This window comes from Leucoraja erinacea, chromosome 33 (genome assembly GCF_028641065.1).
Source record: "Leucoraja erinacea ecotype New England chromosome 33, Leri_hhj_1, whole genome shotgun sequence".
Taxonomy (NCBI): domain Eukaryota; kingdom Metazoa; phylum Chordata; class Chondrichthyes; order Rajiformes; family Rajidae; genus Leucoraja; species Leucoraja erinaceus.
The window spans coordinates 15,077,013-15,099,133 of NC_073409.1; the positions used below are offsets into that span (position 1 = coordinate 15,077,013).

Sequence of the window (22,121 nt, forward strand, 5' to 3'; positions counted from 1 at the left end):
AGTCAAAGATTTTGAAGAAATAAAAGGTCAGTGGTATATTAAAAGTTGTCAAAGTCTATTCTCCCCAGTGCATTTTATGTTCTCCATTTTGTCAATGTATAAGCAGACATCTCGTGTCATGCTAGTATGCTGGTCCCCTGTGACGGAAACATTTGTTCAGACTGAGATATTCAGAAAACTGACTTTGTTATAAGCGGTTCCTGCTTTTGTAACGGGGTGAAAGAAGTTTTTTTTATAGCCACACTGAATTGAAGGTCATGGAGTTATTTCTGCTTTCACGTATTCCACCAATTTTCAAATATTTCAGGAAAATATATAACATAATTTTAGTGTTTAAACATTGTGCTACAGCTACAGGCTGTGTCATCTAATTTATGGGAAGATTCTCTATCAGTTTGGTAGAGATTCATGGCTTTTACTTGTCAACGATGACTGGCAAAATACTTTGGTGCTCTGGTGATTTCCAAGCCACTGTGTGAAACATGTAACACCAAGCCTCCAGCTGTTGATTGATTACAGTTATCTGTTTCATTAGGTATTGATTTTGAAGGCAGATGTAGAGGAAGGTTGTTTACATTTCCCTTTAGTTCCCTGAGACCCAGATGAAAGTTAAAAACCTGTAAAGATGCTGATTTGGAAATCCTAATTCGACATTTTCGATTAGTCTTGTTTATGGCCTACGGATAGACAACATTTCCTGTTGTAGCCATTATTGAGCAGCTAGGGTAGAGGTGTAACTAGTTCTGGAGTGAGGTTCTTCAGTACTACAGAGATGTTTTCTGATCCCATAGCCTCGGTTGTATCCAGTGCACTCAGTCATTTGTTTGATATCACGTGGCTTTCATTGAATCGAATTGTGATGGTGGGGACCTTAAGAGAAAACTGAGATGGATCATTTCTTTGAAGCGTCTGGCTTAATTTGGTTGTAATCCTTCAGCCTCTTCGTTACCGCTCAAATGCTGACCTCTGCCTCCTTTGAGAATGAGGATATTGTTGGAGGGTCCTCCTCCAACGGTTTCATTGTCCACTACCATTAGTATCAAGATGTGAAAGGATTGTACAGGTCTAATCCACTGTTTATTGTGAAATCGCCGTTTTCGTTGGTAGACCTGCATTGCAGCTTCACAAGGGTGACACCTCATAATTTTTATATGTTGTGACAACGTCCGACTGATCAACCAGTGTCTGCAGAAAGACAAACAGAATTAATATTTAGATTGAATATGTTCTGTTTTTATTCTGGTTTTCCATCACCTTCAGTTTTTCTATTTACTGCTCCTAACAAGCTCCTGGCTTAATGGTAATGGTGGAGTGAGGAACACACTGAGCCATGAGACAACTGATTGTGATGGTCAACTGCTAAAGCTGATGGATCAAGGCACCTCAAGCGAGCTGTCGGATCTGTTCTGAAACTATCCCAAGTAGCACATGTGTAATACCACGTAACATGATGGAGTACATCCTCTTTGTGAAGATGGGATGTTCAGAAGTCTACCAGTGTTGGCGTGGACAAATACATGAAACAGAGTGTGTGAAGGGATTTCTATGATGTGCACTGCTGTATGCCTTGCTCCTGTGATTCCGATTCCGATTCAACTTTATTGTCATTGTGCAGTGTACAGTACAGAGACAACGAAATGCAGTTAGCATCTCCCTAGAAGAGTGACATAAATATGAGCTAAATATATAAATCTATTTACGTGCAAACAGTCATAGTATTTTCTTCCTGGTGGGAGGAGTGTCCGGGGGGGGGGGGGTGGGTGATTGGCAATCACCGGGGTACAGTGTAGAGTAGTGTAACAGCCGCAGGGAAGAAGCTGTTCTTGGACCTGCTGGTCCGGCAAAGCAGAGACCTGTAGCGCCCCCCGGATGGGAGGCCTCAGCTTTAACTGTTCACACTCAGCAAACGGCTAGGCTCACCTTCACCAGTCCTGTATTAGGAACATGACCAGGAGGGGCCAACTTTTCAAACACCATTTTGCACAAATTTCAACAAATGCAAATCTCAACAGTATAGCAGAGGAAGCCCCTTGGCCCACATTGTCTGTGCTGGACATGATGCCGACCATCTTTTATCTGCCTGCACATAATCCATACCCTTCCTTTCCCTGTGTATCTATATGCCTATCCAAAAGTGTCTAAATGCCACTCTTGCATTTGCATCAACCACCACCCTGGGCAGCGTGATCCAGGCACACACCAACCACCGTGTAAAAAAAAACTTGCCCTGCACATCTCCTTTAAACCTTTCCCCTCTCACCTTAATAATATGCCCTCTAGTATTTGATTTTTCCATTTTGGGGAGAAAGGTTCTGACTTTATTCCTCTCACATTTTTATAGACTTCTATCGAGTCTCCCTGCAAAATCTGCCATTCCAGAGAAAACAATTCAAGTCTGTCCAACCTCTACCTGTAGTGAATATCCTCTAATCCAGGTTTCATTTTGGTAACTGTATGATTTCCATCACAAACTTTTCCTTGAACTTGCATGCTTCCAGCACCTTTGTCCTGAATTTGCTGACAAAATAACTAAGAGATGTAAATTGTGCAGAAATTGAGCAGGTCTACAGCTAGCTTTGGGTGATTTCTGTCAGTGCTATTAGCCCCATGATGTTGGCAGCTCACCCACTCAAACCACTTATTTTATTGTAAGTACTCAAAGTATTTACATTTTAAGGATGCACTATGCTTGTCATAGAATATTTTGGTTTCCACTGAGCAATCTGAACAATACATTGTTTAAAGTAATCCTAATTAATAACTTATCAGAGAAGGTAGTATCATGGATGGAGTAAATCTTCCTTAAAGATTTTTCAATTTTTAATGTTTTTACTTTTACTTTTCTCTTTTGTGTTCCTGTGTCTTTGTTCTCTCTTTCTCTCTCTACAAATCTAATCCTTAACCATATAACCATATAACCATATAACAATTACAGCATGGAAACAGGCCATCTCGGCCCTACAAGTCCGTGCCGAACAACTTTTTTTCCCCTTAGTCCCACCTGCCTGCACTCATACCTAACCCTCCATTCCCTTCTCATCCATATGCCTATCCAATTTATTTTTAAATGATACCAATGAACCTGCCTCCTCCACCACTTCCACTGGGAGCTCATTCCACACCGCCACCACTCTCTGCGTAAAGAAGTTCCCCCTCATATTACCCCTAAACTTCTGTCCCTTAATTCTGAAGTCATGTCCTCTTGTTTGAATCTTCCCTATTCTCAAAGGGAAAAGCTTGTCCACATCAACTCTGTCTATCCCTCTCATCATTTTAAAGACCTCTATCAAGTCCCCCCTTAACCTTCTGCGCTCCAGAGAATAAAGACCTAACTTATCCTTCCTCCGTAATTACTTTTTTGCACTTCTTTCAATACTCGCTTAACTCTAGTATGCCTATAGAAACAAGGCTTGTAAACTCTTAAAACTCGTTTCTATAGGCATACCATAGGAACTAAAAAATGACACAAATTGCTGGAGTAACTCAGTGGATCAGGCAGCATTTCCAGAGATGTTGCCTGACCCGCTGAATTACTCCAGCATTTCGTGTTGTTTCTAGTATGCTTATGTTAGTTTGCCCGTTTCATCTTGTCTACTGTTCCCAATCCACAAACCTCAATGGTTAAGCAGTTATTACAGTTGGCTCAAACATCATCATGTTCCTGGATACCTCTCCTCATCTCTGCCCCAATATCATTTTCTGCTTAAGACAAGTTTAAAGCGCAGTGGGTTACAAGAGTAAGGTTACAGTGTATGCTTATGATGTTAATGTAGTTGTGATCCATAAGTATGGAGTAATGACCTAGAAATTTGAGTTCACATCTCAGCATGGCTGCTGACAATCTTAAGTTCATTTAATTAACTAAATCTTAAATAAAAGGCTTGTATTGGTGTGGTGACCATAGAAGGATTAGATAGATTGCCATAAAAACTCATGTGGTTTTCAGATGTCCTTTAGGGAATGAAATGTGTTGACCTTGCCCAGTCTATCCTGCCAGTGACTCAACATCAATTTTGGTTCTTGACTTTTCTCTGAAATGGCTGCGAGACACTCAATTGTATCAGAACACAAAAAATAGAAAATGAAAGCAGACAAGGGGACATCTAACTGGTTGATTCACCCAGATTTGTGCCAAAATTGAGAGAGCAATCTCACAAGGACAGAGAACAACAGCCTTGACTATTGCCCTATTCATTATACCACACCTTTTCAATGATGCAGCTCTTCCGTCACAATCGTGGGTATGAGCAGGTTTGTTAGGGGTGGGAGCCTAATGAGATCTGATCAGGAGAGAATGGGCGTGGAATGTCCTCACGTTAACTCTGGACCCCATGAGGATTCTGTGGGATCAGATCAAGCGTGAGCAAGGAGTTTGTATCCTGTTTATGTGACTGAGCCTGTCACCTTTTATTCATCATATCCCTATTTCAGACTTGACATAGGATGCAAATATTCATCATTGATAATTCCTATCTAGACCATAACTACATTTCACTTTTCTCTTGCAGCTGGTGAATTCGATAGCAAAAACATACGTGGGAACAAATGCATATATGGCGGTGAGTAAATCCACTGATGTTCCAAGTGTTACAGAACAAAGTCTTTCCCAATAATGCCCGTATAAATTGGACAGTATTGTATTTCTTAAGGCAATCACAGAATACATTGTTTCAATTTATTTTCTAACTCTGTATGCTACTTTTACAAGTGAAATTTAATAGTCATATATAAGTGCGGGAAAGAATGCAATCAGCCTGTGCTAAATACATAACTAATTTGCAGAGACATGCTGTGTGGGCATCCACATTTTGAAAATACAGGTTGTGTATTTTTCCTGATTCTACTGTGCTTCTATACCTTTCATTGCTCGAGATGGGAACATTGAAGATAATGCAGTTGCTGATGAAATCTGTTTTTTTATCTGCAAATTTGTCAGCTTCCTTGTGCACTTGTAACACTTTTAAATTTGCTAACCAGTGACCCAGGAAAGGAATACAATAGAGAAATTAATAACAAATAAATCATTATTTTACAAGAATTATACATCCTCAGCCTCCATCCTTGTTCAGACTAAGTAGGAATCGTGTTTGCTCCCGCAGATGTCTGTCTTGCTTCAACCTACAGATTGGGCACCCAGATGTTTCATTCTTATTTATGGTGTTAGGAAAGAGACAACCGTGCTGTTTTGAAATGTGTCTTATTCCCATATATTCAAATCAAAACCATACTGTTATTACCACTTCTCTTTCTCTTATTAAATGTTTTATATAGTGTGTATATACACATCCACAAATTCTATCTGGTATCATAATTTTGTGTACGTACATATCATTTACCAATGTAATGTAAGTTTGCTTATTTTACCAAAGTTATTATGTTTTACACCCTCAAAACTAAATCATAATTATATTTGAGAGGGGAACATTTTAAAGGGGACCTGAGGGGCAACTTTTTCAGAGGATAGTGGGTATGCCGAATGAGGCGCCAGAAAGTTGCCTCTCAGATCCCTTTAAAAATGTTCTTCTCTAATCTTTAATTATAATTTTGTTTTGTGGGTGGAAAACGGAATGGGCGAGGCTACATTTAAAAGGCATTGAGACAGGTACAATAACTCTCAAAAATTCGCAAATGCCCACTAATTCTAGCTCAGGTAGGCAACTTGATCGGCATGGATGAGTGGGAAAGAAGGACCTGTTTCCATTCTATATAACCTTTCTGAATCTAAGTTTTTGCGTCAACACTTACCTCTTAATTTTCCTTTTCCAGCTGTTGTGTAATTGCAGCATCTGGCCACAAAATGACCAGACGAGTCAAATTTCTGAAGTCTTGTAAATTACTTTGTTGCCCTTTGATATACTAGAAAATAATTGTATCAACTTTTGATGACATATATGCATATATTATTAGTTAATTTTTGGAATGTTAAATTTCTAAGTAAATCTGAATAGTATAACTCCATAAATCAAAGTGAAAAATAATATACCAATATATATTCATGAAGGCTGCAGGAGTCTTTGAACAAGGAAGGGCTGGCATATCTTGAAATAAACTTTGTTTTTCAAAGCTTATGAGACTTTGACGATCTGTGTATTTAACCCGGTGCTTTAACGTGCGTTTTCAATTAATTAATTTTCAGTCTCTTCCATTACCCACAATGTTCTGCATCCAAGATGGCAAAACATGCAGTGTGCAGTTTATTGTGGGGAAACTACAGACAGACTGCTTAGAGCATATTAAGAACCATGTGATATAACAGTTTCATTTTTCTGAGCATCTCAGGCTCTTTCCCATGGCTCAGTGTGTTTATCTGGTGCCAAAGATCTTTATTTACAGGAAGATTTCAATATTCGGTCTCCAGGCTGTATTGACCTCTCAGCAGGGGTACAACAATTGACCCTTATATACAGAATGAAAAATCAGTTATATCTCTCTAATCCTGATGGCTAGCCAGTAACCACTGTCTATTTGGAGGGTATATTTTGAACCACAATTGTCACATCTCCCCACAATTAACTAGCTGTGGGCACAGAGATAAATATTAGATATTTGGGAGTGGGTTAACTTCATGGGTGGAGAGGACATTTAAAATGAAAAACAAATTGTATTCAGCTAGCAATCTGAAAAAGGATGATGTTCAAGAAAAAACTATAAAAAAACAAAGCTATTTTTCAGCTCAATATAGAGAATCATGTTACAGCATTGAAATGATAGAGCAACCAACACCAAATATTAATTTATCACTTAGATGGGGGACAATCTTTTAGTAAGTTTAATTAGACAAGAAGGAAGTGTTACCCAATGGCATGTTTATCAAGTGATATTTTTCTGTCCTGCCTATTTCTGCAAGTACTAATATAGTCTTTCTAACAATCTAATCCTAATATTGTTTATTAAAGGAAAAAAGCACAGCTGGGCAAGTCTGTAAAGCTTACTTCAAACACATAAGTCTCTTTTTGTACAATGGCTTTTGCAACAGTGTCTTAATTGGATGGAATTTATTTTCTGCTTTGAGTGAAGAATAGCTCATGAAAATCCAGCTTAAAGATGCCTTTGCCCATTAATCAAATTACCCTGCTTTTCTTTGAAATTTGTCAGACAGTGTTGTATCAAACAAGTTCAACCAATGTTTATTTTTATATTATCACACCCAAAAACGCATCAATTATATTTTAATTAGAGACAACATTTACTTACATTGAAATCTGTAAACCTTGGTACGTAGTTGACCTGTACATAAGGCTTATATACAATCTTATTTATAGTCATCATAGACCCCAAGAGTGGTGCTTGCTTGATTTTGAACTGACATCGAAGCATTTACATCATGCAAAAGTGCACTTTATTTAAAATGTATATTATCCCAAAGATTTTACTGATACAAACGTGTTTACATTATAAATATGGGCAAAATTAAGTTTGAGAATAAATAGTTAAATGTCTGCAAAAGTGGTTCAATGGTAATTTATTGTCATGTGTACCTATTTGCAGTGAAATTATTTGTTTTGCATGCAATTTCAATCCCACTATACAATCAAGTCGTCAAGTTTATTTGTCACATACACATACGAGATGCGCAGTGAAATGAAAGTGGCAATGCTCGCGGACTTTTGTGCAAAAAGACAAACAACCAAACAACCAAACAAATCATAACACACATATTCTTTTACATAATAAATAATGGAAGGAAAAACGTTCAGTAGAGTTAGTCCCCATGGTGAGATAGGCGTTTACAGTCCGAATGGCCTCTGGGAAGAAACTTCTTCTCAACCTCCCCGTTCTCACCGCATGGCAACGAAGGCGTTTGCCTGACAGTAGCGGCTGGAACAGTCCGTTGCAGGGGTGGAAGGGGTCTCTCATGATAGTGTTGGCTCTGGAGTTGCACCTCCTGATGTATAGTTCCTGCAGGGGGGCAAGTGAAGTTCCCATTGTGCGTTCGGTCGAACGCACAACTCTCTGCAGAGCCTTCTTGTCCTTGGCAGAGCAATTCCCAAACCTTGCCTTCAATTTCTTATCTGCTTGCCATTACCCTTGATTCCTCTGCAAACCAAAAATCTGTCTGTCTGATTCTTCAGTATTTCAGCCTCCATGGCTCTCTGATGTGGAGGATTCCTAAGCTCTATGACTCTCTGAGAGAACAATTCTCTCATCTCAGTCATTAATGGGCATTCTCTTCTGAAACTGGATCTGCATTCTGCCTCAAGGGTAAGCATTACCTTACTGGTACAATTGTTCAACCGTAATGAGTATAGTGAGTTAGGTAAAAGGTTAACAAGCAGGACCTCCAGAGTAGTGATCTCTGGATTACTTCCAGTGCCTCGTGCTAGTGAGGGTCTGAACTGGAAGATAGGAAAAATTAATGTGTGGCTGAGAAGTTGGGGCAGGGATTCAAATTTCTGGAAAATTGGGATCTCTTCTGGGGCAGAGGTGACCTGTATAAATGGTATGGATTGCATCTGAACTGGAGGTGAACCAGTGCCCTAGCAGGCCACTTCGCTAGTGCTAAACGGGTGGTTTCAAATGGTTTCAGATTGGCAGGGGACAGGAACCTATGCAGGACAGAGGTGGGTGAGACACTGGAAATCAGTATTGATGGTGATGAAAGAAAGTTCAGTGGACAAAATAGGCATGAGCATGGCAGGAGTGAGGAAGGACTTGATTTAAATTGCACTTATTAATGCGAGAGGCCTGGCGGGTAAGGCAAAGGAACATGGGGTGGATAGATACAGGTGACTGCAAATACAATTCTGTATTGGACTATCATTTTTATATTCATATGTTTAGAAAAGATTGGCTCTATGATCTATTCTCTATGACTGTAATTTAATTTTCAATTCTCCCCTGAACTCTCTGTATTTTTATTGGTGTCCTGCTATATAATAAACATGAGATTTATCATAAACCTTTTTCTATTTAGTTAGTAGAATGTTAATTCCAATGCTGACCTCTGGTTTTCTTTGTACATTCCTCTCCCTTTGACCACGTGGGTTTCCCCTAGGTGCTGTGGTAACTTCCCACATCCCAAAGATGTGAGCTTTGGTAGGTTAATAGAAATGCGGGGAGAATAACAACGGGAGAACTATAGGATCAGTGTTATATATGACTTCAACTCCCCCTCCCATTCTGAATCCGACCTTTCTGTCCTGGGCCGCCTCCATGGCTAGAGTGAGGCCCACCATAAATTGGAGGAGCAGTACCTCATATTTTGCTTGGGCAGTTTACACCCCAACGGTATGAACATTGACTTCTCCAATTTCAGGTAGTCCCGGCTTTCTGCTATCCTTCCCAGCACTCCCTCAGCCCACTGCCTCCGCATCGTCCTTTCTTCTTCCCCCCCCCCCCCCCCCCACGCTCACATCAGTTTGAAGAAGGGTCTCGATCCGAAACGTTGCCTATTTCCTTCGCTCCATAGATGCTGCTTCACCCACTTAGTTTCTCCAGTATTTTTGTCTACCCGTGTTATTGGCTTGATGGCCAGCACAGACCCGTTGGGCCGAAGAACCTGTTTCCATGCTGAATGACTCTCCGACTTATAAGCTCATTCACATTTAATTTTTTTCTTATTTCTATCTGTAACAACTCCGAAGCTAATAATATTGTGTATATAAGCACTTCCTAATCTAAATCGTAAAATCAAGCAGGTGAACTGTGATCTGATCTGGATTCAAAATTAAGGGATTGAGGGAGAATAGAATCAGCCAAATTCACGCTGGGTTTGAAAGTGGAAAATCCCTTATCACAGCACTGATTAACGATAGAATTGCAGCCTTTCCTCATACATATGTTATGCACAAGAAAATTGAAGGATAATTGAAGATGTTAGAACCCCTAACTCTTCCATTTAACAATTGATTGCCGAGTTTTTTTTTTATACTTCTAAAGAACTTAAAATGTAGTTTTGCATTTATTGGGTTACCCTTTTGCCCTTCATTACTGTTGATTATAGCCAATTATCGCTGTGTAATTGAATGGGAAAAACTGCTTTATTTAATCATATAACCTGAAGGTTAATGTAAATTAGGTTTTGAAGGTACTCTGTAGTGGGAGAATCTATAATTACAACTGGTTGCATATTTTCTCATCCTTCTTGTAAAACAGCAGATTTAATTTGATTTTTTTTTTATCATTGCCCAGGCATTCTATTCTATTACTTGGATGTTTCTGATGTATTTCTTAGCAAACAATAGACATTCAGTGGCCAGATTAGTGCTTGAAAAGGCATAGGAATGCTTTTATTTCCTTGATGCAATTAAAAACGATCTGCTTTATATAGAAAGAAAAATTAAAACTTTGCGTTTCAACCTATTCTTTGCCAATGCTTGAAACTGATGTTTGATTTTGGCTCATCACCTAGAAACCTGAGAGTCTTCTGTGGCTGTTTTAAAGATTTTTCCTTTTCAGCAAGTCAGATTCCAGCAGACCAGACGAACCATTAATGATCCACTGATCATATCACAATCCGATGATTCATACTGTCATCAGTCCACCTCTAGTAACATGCTAATTATTACAGCAATTTTGAAAAAGTAGTGATTGGAACCTGTTGTAATTCACTAGTTTTAAGATCTCTACTAGCAAAATGTATATTATATTTTGTTCCATATTTACTTTCATAGATAAACTACATTTAAGAATTTAAAGTGGCGGTATTAACTGAATGATGTAAATGATGTGTAAATTCCTCATTAAAGCTTTAACGTTGCTGCATCTGCACCATAATGGGACACAGATTTGTGGTTCCTCCTGAGAGTCAGAGTAAAAATCAAATGGATTCTTTCGTCTGCCTCTGAGAGCTTGGCATTAGAACAGCATTGGTGAAGGCTGCAAGTGTGCAGTCCCTTCGCTTCTTCTCATGAAGCAAACACAATATGGGTGGTAATGTTTAATTTACTAAATAGGAGGATTTATACATTTAAGTGAAATGAAAATACATAAAATGAAATCAATGCAGTTGGGTTGTTTGATCATGGTTCAGACATGTAGCCCTTAAACAGCTCTTATATTTGTTTACAGCCAGAAAGGATAGCGGGAGAACAGTACGGAATACATTCAGATGTGTGGAGTTTTGGAATATCTTTTATGGAGGTTAGTGAAACATCTGTTTATCTGGTACATCTAAGAACACGAATGTTCTACTCTCTTTATTGGCTCCTTTTTCCATTCTGTCTTTAAATTGCACAATTAGAATCTTGGCTTGAGGACAGCATGGAAAGGAGGCTGTAAATAGACATGATTTACTTGGGTAAATCACAGGGAGCTAGAGTGTATTGTCGAACTGTTCCCTCTTACATGACAAAGTCTTCTAGGGAGAATGCGAAGGTTCCCAGCCTACCAGTAAGTGTCTGATCTCAGCCCAGGTTAGTTCTCTGATTTTGATCCACCTCCAGTAGGTAGAGCGAATAATATAGAAAATTGTTAATTTTTCTCTGCACTTAAGCTGTGGACAAGACCACAATCTTTTGGAGACATAGGATACTGTGGATGCGGGAATCTAGAACAAAGAATATGTTGCAGGAACTCAACAGTTTGAGCAGCATCTGTGATTAGAAAGGAATGCTCAATGTTTTGTGTTGATATCAAACATCAGGTCCTGATAGACCATTCCTTTTTACCCACAGATGCTGCTCAATCCACTGAGTTCCTTCAGTAGATTGATTGTTATTCCAGAATCTTTTGATTTCTGATTCCAATCCAAGAATGGGAATCTGGACACACTAAACATTCAGAATTCTTGCAGTGTAGGATTCAGAAGATTTGTTATTTTGAGATTCCTTGTGAAATGTGGTGAGATGCTATATAAATACAGATCTGTTGTTCTTTTATTTTTGCATACCTTTTGGCTTAACTAAGTCCCAAAGAGCTCTGCAGAATCAATATTGAACGATAAATTAAAGCTTGAGGAAGATTGAATAATGAGGAAGATTACCAAATCCTTGGTCAAAGGTATATCTTCATGATGGAAAAAGAGGTGTGTAGGTGTAATTTCAGAGTTTGATTTGGTAGCTATTACTGGTAACGGAATCTCAGGTACCAATAATAGAGCAATTATAATCACATAAGAACAAGAGGCCAGAATAGGATGAATGCAAATATGTTGTTGGAGATCATTTGCGTAATGGAGGTGTAAGACCATAAAAGCATTTGAAAATCAAAATTTTGAAATCGATGCATGAGAAGTCAACAACAAGCATGGCATCAAGATTTGGTGTAAGTCAGGCAACAGAGTTTTGGATTATCATATAATTGTGGAAATTAGTATTTTGGAATTGGATGACTAAAGGTAACAAAGGCATGGATAATTGTGGTGTCAGCAGCAAATGAACTAAGACAGTTTGCATGGAAATGGAAATAAGCAATCTTGGTGACAGCCCAGATATAAAAACTGGATCTGAACTTTCGCGTCAAACATGTTTGCAAATGGTATTGTTTAGTTTTGAAGCAGAGAGGATTATTTTCTTAATTTGGTCTGAATTAAGCATTCAGTCTTGAAAAAATATTTGCTTGCATTTGCAATGCAGGTTACAGCCAGTGTACAGTGTTAATCTTAAGGGAAAATAAACAAGTTGCATGAAAATTTCCCATGGATTTTGCATTATTAGTAATGTTCGCCAATCATTTAAAGCCTTCACAGGAACTGATCGGCTTAAATGTCAGGTATCTCAGGAGTATCTCGAGTTTACTTGTTTCTAAGGTTTCAATTTATTGTAAGGCATTAAACCTTTCAGCTAAAAGAATACTACTTCACTTCACTGATTTCTAGTGCATACTTACACTGTATATTGCACATGGTAATTCTGTGATACTGTTCCATTCAACTGACAAAACATAGTAGTTTAGATGCCCAAATAGGATTCGATAAAGAGCTAAGTAACTGCAATTCAGTGTTATTTATTCTATTGAGTTACACCATTTAATTTTGTTTTGTACATTTATGTCCACTGGTACTGAAATTCATATTCTTCTGAAATTAAATCAGGCAATTACAGTACGTCAGGCTAATAGATTGATTACAGTTCTGAGGCAAATAATAGCCAGAAGTTCACCTTCCGTGGCTGTTTTTAGCACGTTTCGTGCCTTCATAAATCACATTAAAGGAAGCATTTATTTAAAATACTAATTAATGGTAAGTGCCTGTTTATGAACCTAAGGCAAGCCCTTATTAACAAATTATAATTTCCACATATGTGCTCAAACTTGAAACAATGCTGTATTATAGAGGCTGAATATGCTTTCTGATGTAAATTTTGGTTTATGTTTTGGATATATTGTAATTTTAGTGTTATATTAAATGGCCTATTGTTTTTATTATATTGAAATAATTCAGCCTAGCCATTCACTACTGCATGTCTACAGTTTAAATTTTGAGGTATTAGCAGGTATAGCCATTTCGTATATTTTCTATATTATGAGGAATGCCTGCCTTAGATTTTAGAACAAGATACCATAATGTTGTCCCTTGAATTCTGCAATACTGTAATTTGACTGAAATAATATAGCAGTTTTCAGTCAACAACAATGATTAGAAATGAATAAAAACAATGCAGTTTTGATTTCCTCTATATCACTTAAGTTTCAGTTTATACCTCTTGAATTAATATTGACCAGAAGTCTATCCATCTTGAAATGTTTATAGAAATCTGCAATTATTTTGCAATAAACTAACCTAATCTTCAATGAGTCTGTGTTCATTGGATATTCCAAGACATCCCAAATATGTAATGAAATTGGGGCACAAAATCATGGACAGTTACATGTGCAAATCTGGAAATACCTTAAAACACACATAGCTTTATGCAAAATATCGGTCACCATTAACAAGTTGAGTGATGTGGGGCCAAACAATGTGTTTGCAATAATCCAAGCAGACTTATATTTATATTGGAAAGGTTTTGGACAGTGATGGCAGATGGAGAAACAAGGAACTGTAGATGCTGGTTTACAAAATAGATTGTCAAATTAAAAAACAGGTGTGAAACAAAAGGATTGAAGAGTTGCAAATTATGAAGTCAGAGGAAGGAATGTGGATGGAAAAGGAGAGGGGAGAAATAGGTGTGACCCAATGGGGCACAAGGAAAAGGAGGGGCGAGATACATGGGGTGGGTGCTGAAAGAAGGGGGTAATGACAGATGGAGTTCAGTGTGGGAAGCTGGAAAGTTCTGATATTCAGCAGAGGAACTGTGATTGTTGATGAAATGCTAAATGGTAATGTGCTTGACCTTTGAAAAAAGCAAGAGAGATACTGGAAGATTTTGATCAATAAAAAGGCCATTAGAACTTGTGTTGCAGTATTTAAAAGTAAATAAAACATTGGGATTTATGGGAAACAATGCCGCTCTTAAATAAGGTGGTGATAAAATGTAGTACGCTTTTATGAGGCCATATTTATATTGTTTTGTTAGCCGGTGAACTCCTTTCTAAGCGGTCAGAAGCATTGTGCTCTTTATAATCCATTGGCCTGAATTAATAATTCAAATCCTGCAACAAATTTAAATTTGGTTTAGTAAATCTGAAAATAAAGACTGATATGACAGTTGGATTAAAAATAATATATTTTCCGGATCTTTAATGAAGGAAATCTATCGTCCTGACTCGGTCTAGTCAACTTGCTGCAAAGCTGACTTTGATTTCTTTCTGAAACGCGCAATAAGTCACTCATTTTGGGGATGAGAAATAAGTGATGGTTGCCAGAAAATCCTCATTCCAAAATTATATATTTTTTTAAAAGTTGCCATTGTATTTGTCTCATTCACAGTATCACTATTCCAGATCATGGCAATTCATATGAAAATGGTTTTACTCGATAGTGTTGTGGATATCAACCCAATCACTGGAAATTATTTTTCCTTAATTACGTGATCAAAATACTACTTTTCCATTAAACATCACCCTCAGAGCTTTGCGGACATGCACTTCTAGTTCTTTGTTTCGGCATCTCTTTAGAAAGGTATCATATAGTTTATTTTCCCTTACTAATTCTCACTTCCCTTAATTAATTTTTATCAGTCATGTTTTACCATTCATGTCCATATCCTCCTGAAAGCTGCTGGTATCTTCCTTGCTGTTGGCTACTTTTTTTAAAATGTTGCTTGTAATCTTTGGAATCCTTCTCAAGGCCATGGTTGTTAATATATATCTAAGGTTGAAATAGTTTTAATGCCAATACCATTTCATAGAGAATCTTGAGAAATGTCATACTTAAATTAAGAGCAAGAGGATAGTTAGGGAAAAGGTAAATCCCCATTGGTAGAATTGTGAAGAGTGAGGAAGGTTGGCAAAAGAAACAGCAGGATATACATAATTTGGAAATTGGGTGTAGATGGAGTTTGAGACAGCCAAGCGTGAGGTAATGCATTCTAGGAGGACAAATGTAAGATAATGGTACAATAAATAGCAAGACCATTTAGAGTTTTGATGCACAGAGGGATCTTGGGTTGCAAGTCCACAGTCTCTGAAAGTGGCAACACAAAGAGATAGGGGGCGATCTCCTGGTCCCAGAACACTGATGCAATCATAAAGAAAACACATCAGCGCCTCGACTTCCTGAGAAGATTACGGAGAGTCAGTATGTCAAGGAGGACTCTCTCGAACTTCTACAGGTGCACAGTAGAGAGGTTGCTGTGAGTTGCATCGTGGTTTGGTACGGCACACCTGAGCGTCCAGGAGCGGAAAAGGCTGCAAAAAGTTGGAAACATTGCCCAGTCCATCATCAGCTCTGACCTCCCTACCATCGAGGGGATCTATCGCAGTAGCTGCCTCAAAAGTCTGCCAGCATCATCAAGGACCCCCAACATCCTGGCCACACACTCGTCTCTCCGCTGCCATCAGGTAAAAGGTACAGGAGCCTGAAATCTGCAACATCCAGGTTCAGGAACAGCTTCTTCCCCACAGCCATCAGACAATTAAACACAACTTCAAACAAACTCTGAACTATAACAGCCTATTGCACTAAATCTGTTTATTTATGTGTGTGTGTGTATATATATATATATTCTATGGCATATGGACACACCGATCTGATCTGTATTTATGCCTACAATATTCTGTTGTGCTGTGGCATGCAAGAATGTCATTGTCCTATCTGGGACACATGACAATAAACACTCTTGACTTGATTTAATACTCCCCATCATTCCAAATGGAAATCCTGATTTCTCTCCATCTGCAACTTTCATTTGCATGCAGCTACTATCCAGTTAATTAGATCGGCAATATTGTTCTCTGTAATTTTATTTAAATGTTATGAAAGTCCATATCCACGGGGTCAATCACACTACACCTGACAACCTTTTCATATACCCTCCCCTCAGTATCTCCTAGGATGGACAAAAATTATCTGGAAATACTTCAGCAAAAAGTGGATACTTAAAAATCACGGCGTGTGCATATTAGCTATCAGATTACTCATTAAAGGCAACTCAAATTATTATTCTTCTGTTATTTTTCAAATTTTACAATGTTATCCGAATAAATTGACAAATGCAGATAATTTGACAATGCAGATACTATTGTATCAACTTGCCTCATATTCCCATATCTGCCGAAATGCCTCTTAATTGTTACTATCATATCTTCTACCACCTCCACTGACGGTGTGTTCCAGAAACTTACCACTCTTTGTGTAACCTTTTCTCACACATCGCTTTATAACTTTCCCCCGCTCGCCTTAAACCTATGCCCTTGAGAATTTTACATTTCCACCCTTGGAGAAAGATCACTTGTATCCCTCTCATAATTTTATAAACCTTTATCAGTTTGCCCCTCAGCCATTGACACCCTAGAAAAAACTATCACAATTTGTCCAGCCTTTGACCTAATACACTCCAATCCGAGGCAACAACCTGATAAACCCCTTCTGCTCCCTGTCCAGAGTCTCCACATGCTTCCTGTAGTGTGGCACCAGAACTGTACACACTGCTACACACGTGGCCAAATCAGTTTTTTACATTTGCAACACGTATTGCCGCTTTTATACCCAATGCTTGAACCAACAAAGACAAACAAACTGAATGCCCTTTTTGCCACTCTATCTGCTTGTGTTTCATAGAGTTGTGGACTGATATCCAAATAATCCTCTGTACATCAATGCTCCCAAGGGTCCTGTCTTTTACTATTCTTTCCCCTTACATTTGACCTCCCAAAATGAATCGCCTCATCCTTGTCGGAATTAACCTCCATCTCCCATTTCTCCATCTTTTTTTCCCAAATGATCTATATACTTGTATCCTTTGAGAACCTTCCTCACTATCCACAATTCTACCACTATTTCTGTCATCCACAACCTTAGGGAGATTTTTCTTATTCCTATCTACCTTCTTGCTCCTAATATATAGTCCCTCCATAATGTTTGGGACAAAGACCCATAATTTATTTATTTGCCACTGTACTCCACAATTTGAGATTTGTAATAGAAAGAATTGCATGTGGTTAAAGTGCACACTGTCAGATTTTATTAAAGGGTATTTTCATGCATTTTGGTTTAGGAATTACAGCAGTGTTTATACATATTCCACCCATTTCAGGGCACAGTAATGTTTGGGGGACAGCAATGTCATGTAAATGAAAGTAGTCATGTTCAGTATTTTCTTGCATATCCTTTGCGTGCAATGAATGCTTGAAATCTGCGATTCATGGACATCACCAGTTGCTGGGTGTCTTCTCTGGTGATGCTCTGCCAGGCCAGTATTGCAGCCATCTTTAGCTTATGCTTGTTTTGGGGGCTTGTTCCCTTCAGTTTTCTCTTCAGCATATAAAAGGCATGCTCAATGGGGTTCAGATCGGGTGATTGACTTGGCCACTCAAGAATTTACCAATTTTAGCTTTGAAAAACCCCTTTGTTGCTTCAGCAGTATGTTTGGGATCACTGTCTTGCTGTAGAATGAACCGCCAGCCATTGCGTTTTGAGGCATTTGTTTGAACTTGTGCAGATAGGATGTGTCTATACACTTCATAATTCATTATGCTACTACCATTAGCAGTTGTATCATCAATGAAGATAAATGAGCCAGTATCTTCAGCAGCCATACATACTGAGGCCATAACACCCCCACCACTGTGTTTCACAGATGAGGTGGTGTGCTTTGGATCTTGGGCAGTTCCTTCTCTCCTCTATACATTGCTCTTGCCATCACTCCGATATAAGTTAATCTTCATCTCATCTGTCCACAAGACCTTTTTCCAGAACAGTGGTTGCTCTTTTAAGTACTTCTTCGCAAACTCGGCCATCCTATTTTTGCGGCTAACCAATGGTTTGCATCTTGCAGTGTAGCCTCTGTATTTCTTTCCATGAAGTCTTCTGTGGACAATTGTCATTGACAAATCCACACCTGACTCCTGAAGAGTGTTTCTGATCTGTCGGACAGGTGTTTGGGGATTTTTCTTTATTATAGAGAGAATTCTTCTGTCATCAGCTGTGGCGGTCTTCCTTGGCCTGCCAGCCCCTTTGCGATTAGTAAACTCACCAGTGCTCTCTTGCTTGTTAATTATGTTTCAAACAGTTGATTTAGGTAAGCCTAAAGTTTGGCTGTCTCCAACAGTTTTATTCTTGTTTCTCAGTCTCATAATGGCTCTTTGACTTTCATTGACTCAACTTTAGTCCTCATGTTGATAAACAGCAATAAAAGTTTCCAAAGATGATGGAAAGACTGGAGGAAAGACTAGGTGCTGAGAGCTCTCTTATACCTGCATTAAGGAGGCAATTAAACACACCTGAGCAATTACAAACGCCTGTGAAGCCATGTGTCCCAAACATTATGGTGCCCTGAAATGTCGGGACTATGTATAAACACTGCTGTAATTTCTACATGGTGAAACCAAAATGTATACAAATGCCCTTTAATAAAATCTGACTGCACGTTAACCACATGTGATTTAAAAAAAAATTATAAATATCAAATTGTAGAGTACAGAGGCAAAAAAATAAACGATGAGTCTTTGTCCCAAACATTATGGAAGGCACTGTACATATTTAATACTTTAAGATTCTCCTTAATCTTATGTTTCAAGGACAATTTCTGGCCTCTTTGTAGCTCCCCTAATTTATTCTTTAAGTTTTTTTTCCTGCTTCCTTTATATTCCTCAAGAAATTGTCTGATTTCAGCTTCCTAATTTTTACATGTGCTTCCTTTTTGTTTTTCACTGAATTTACAATCTCATCCCAAATCTTGCCATCCTTATCTCTCATTCGCACAGGTACATGCTTAAAGATGCCCCAGAGAGGAAGTGTAAACATAATCCACTGGGATCCATGATATGTTTAAGTTACTTTTGCCAGCAGATTTATTTGATTTATTGGAGCCAGTAAACCAATCTAGAAAAAAATTACTTCAATCAATCCGTTTTAATGTTGTCCTAAAGCCATTTTTGTTTGATTCCCTCAATTACCTCAAATTGTTCCTTTTGCCAGTGTCCGACATCTAAGTACCAATAACTAATCCTTAGTGTGTCAGACCTATGTAGCCACATCCAGTGCATAATTTCACTGGACACAACCAGCTTTAGGAGAAAATTAAGAAGCTTAAATATGTCTATAATAACTGGAAATCTACTGTACAGTATGCAATTAGCTTAAGAAAGGATAAAATAATAATGATGTGTAGGAAAGAACTGCAGATGCTGGTTTAAATTGAAGGTAGACACAAAATGCTGGATTAACTCAGCGGGACAGGCAGCATCTCTGGAGAGAAGGAATGGGCGACATTTCGTTTTGAGTCTGAAGAAGTCTTGACCCGAAACTTCGCCCATCTCTCCAGAGGTTTTGCCTGTCCCGCAGAATTACTCCAATATAATAATGACGTTGTTTAGATGAAACTGGTACAAAAATGTTCATACCATTTATTGCTGGCATTAATATTTTATTTGAAATATGGTGATTATTATAGTAGTGGACTGAGAAATGTGGTGCCCACGCAGTAAAAGTTTACACTGCTTAATAGAATGCCTAACTTCATTGAATTGCCTGCGCACAATCTATGATTTCCCGAGATATGTAACCACAAGGTAAAGACCCTTTTCCTGTCAGCAGCTCTGGGTGTTGGCTCCTAAGTGTATGTTCCTCCCTATTACAAGCAGTAATTTCAGTTCTTGTGACAACGGAGGATACTACTTACTTAATAGTTTCTCTTGTCCATTGTTTTTTTTCCTGCTTTTATTTCTCCCATCTATTCCCAGTCTGTAATGCAAAGATTGGTTTAATTTTTTTTTTCTAAAGAAATTCAAATAATGTAGTTGATTTAACTGAAAGTATCAGATATGACAGTAAATCTCTCCTGTGCCTCTTCTATCTTTACAGTCCTTTTTCATTCTGTGCCCCTTAATTTTTGTCACAAGTCATTGTCTCCGGAGTAAGGTGCACAGAACAATTTGGCTTTGTTGTATTTTGTTAATTGGCATGTCAGTTGTTCCTCAGAGGGCCCCTTCAACATGATGTTTTTTTTTATTGAAGCAGTTTGAGTGATACAGTGAGTAGAGTAGGCAAGGACAAAGGTTTCAGCAGGAAAAATTGTCTTGAGATAGGTGAGTAACAGGCAAAAAAGACTGACAAGGTCACTGCCATCAAAGTAGCTCCAACAATTGAAGTAGAGAGATAATAGACACACCGTGTTAGTGTCAATTCATTTATGTCAGCTGCTACCAGTTGAAGTGTGACAATTGAAAACAGAGTGCACAAATGATTCATTTTAGAAAATGTTTCCAAGAATAAGGCAAATTCCAAAATAAGATTGTTTGTTTCCTCTCTAATTAATAATGTTAATTTGCAGAATATGCATAACATGAGTATTTGTGTATACATTTTCACAACTTGTCTAAAGAAAACATGTTACCACTAATGTTTTAAAAAGGTCCTTTTTCTGTTTTTCACCTTTTCATTTGCCCTTCGCAGTAGGCAATGATACTTGTTGTGCACCCGCAACTCGGAAGGTTTCACCAAATTCCCATTCTTTACTTCTGAGCTGACATAGAGACACAGAGTCATACAGCAATGGAAACAGGCCCTTCGGGCCAACTTGCCCATGCAGACCAAAATGCCCCCTACTCTGGGTAAAAGACTCTGTACATTCACCCTATCTATTCTCCTCATGATTTAATACACCTCTATAAGATCACCCCTCAGCTTCCTGCGCTCCAAGGAATCCTAGCCTGCCGAACCTCTCCCTATAGCTCTGACCCTCCTGACTATATCCTCCAAAATCTCTGCACGCTTTCTAGCTTAATGACATACTTCCTATAGCATACATGATGTATGCTGACATACTATTTGACTGCTAATTCCATCACAGCATAGCCTGATCCAACTGTTATCAGAATAAAAGGTCATCTACATTTAACAGTAACCTTTTCTCTCCCCACTGCCTAACTTGCTGAATATTTCCAGGATATTCTATTTTGTTTCAGCTTTAGTGCATCTGCAGTACAGTATTGTTTGATATTAATATATAGACGCACTTTCCAGTAAGATTCACTAAATAGCATTTGAAACTGGATTTTTTTTTCCTTGCATCATTCCAGGGGTTTTGAGATGAACTAATTCTGTGGCTATACTGCTTTATGCCTTATGAGGAAATATGCTCTCTGTTCAAAGGTTAGCCTTACTGCTAAAACTAATGTAAAACAAAGGACGTTATTTTCTGCTTTTTAATGGGTATGTGGCCCTTCATTGTTATTTAATAAATTAATATTAAAGATTATAAGAAAAGGACTAAAGGACATACGTTTAAGGTGAAGGAGGAAAGGTTTAAAAAGAACCTGAGGGGTAACATTTTCACACAGCGTGGTGGGTGTATGAAACAAGCTGCCGGAGGATGTTGTTGAGGCAGGTACTTTCGCAATGTTTAAGAATCATGTAGACAGGTACATGGAAAGGACAGGTTTCGAGGGTTATGGGCCAAATGCAGGCAGGTGGGACCAGTGTAGATAGCACATGTTGGTTGGTGTGGACAAGTTGGGCCGAAGGGCCTGTTTCCACGCTGTATGACTCTATGACTCTTCGAGAGGTTCTCAGTCATTCAGTTTGGCGATATTGCTGGAAAAAAACGAATAGCATGTTTTGTGTTACTCTGGGCTAGGATATCGCTAAACTTTCTACATTGCAAATGGTATTTTCAAATAACTTGTGAAAAGCATTTCAA

The 22,121-nt window shown here is 38.4% G+C and overlaps 1 protein-coding gene across 4 annotated transcripts in view; it reads left to right on the top strand.

The window, feature by feature from the left end:
* The window catches only part of map2k5 (mitogen-activated protein kinase kinase 5), a 220,197-nt gene that overhangs the window by 123,149 nt on the left and 74,927 nt on the right, over nt 1–22,121 (top strand). For all 4 annotated transcript variants that reach the window (XM_055661426.1, XM_055661427.1, XM_055661428.1 and 1 more), the window contains 2 exons: nt 4,509–4,559; nt 11,011–11,082. In XM_055661426.1, the coding sequence (XP_055517401.1) occupies nt 4,509–4,559; nt 11,011–11,082 (123 nt within the window). The remainder of the gene's footprint in view (nt 1–4,508; nt 4,560–11,010; nt 11,083–22,121) is intronic.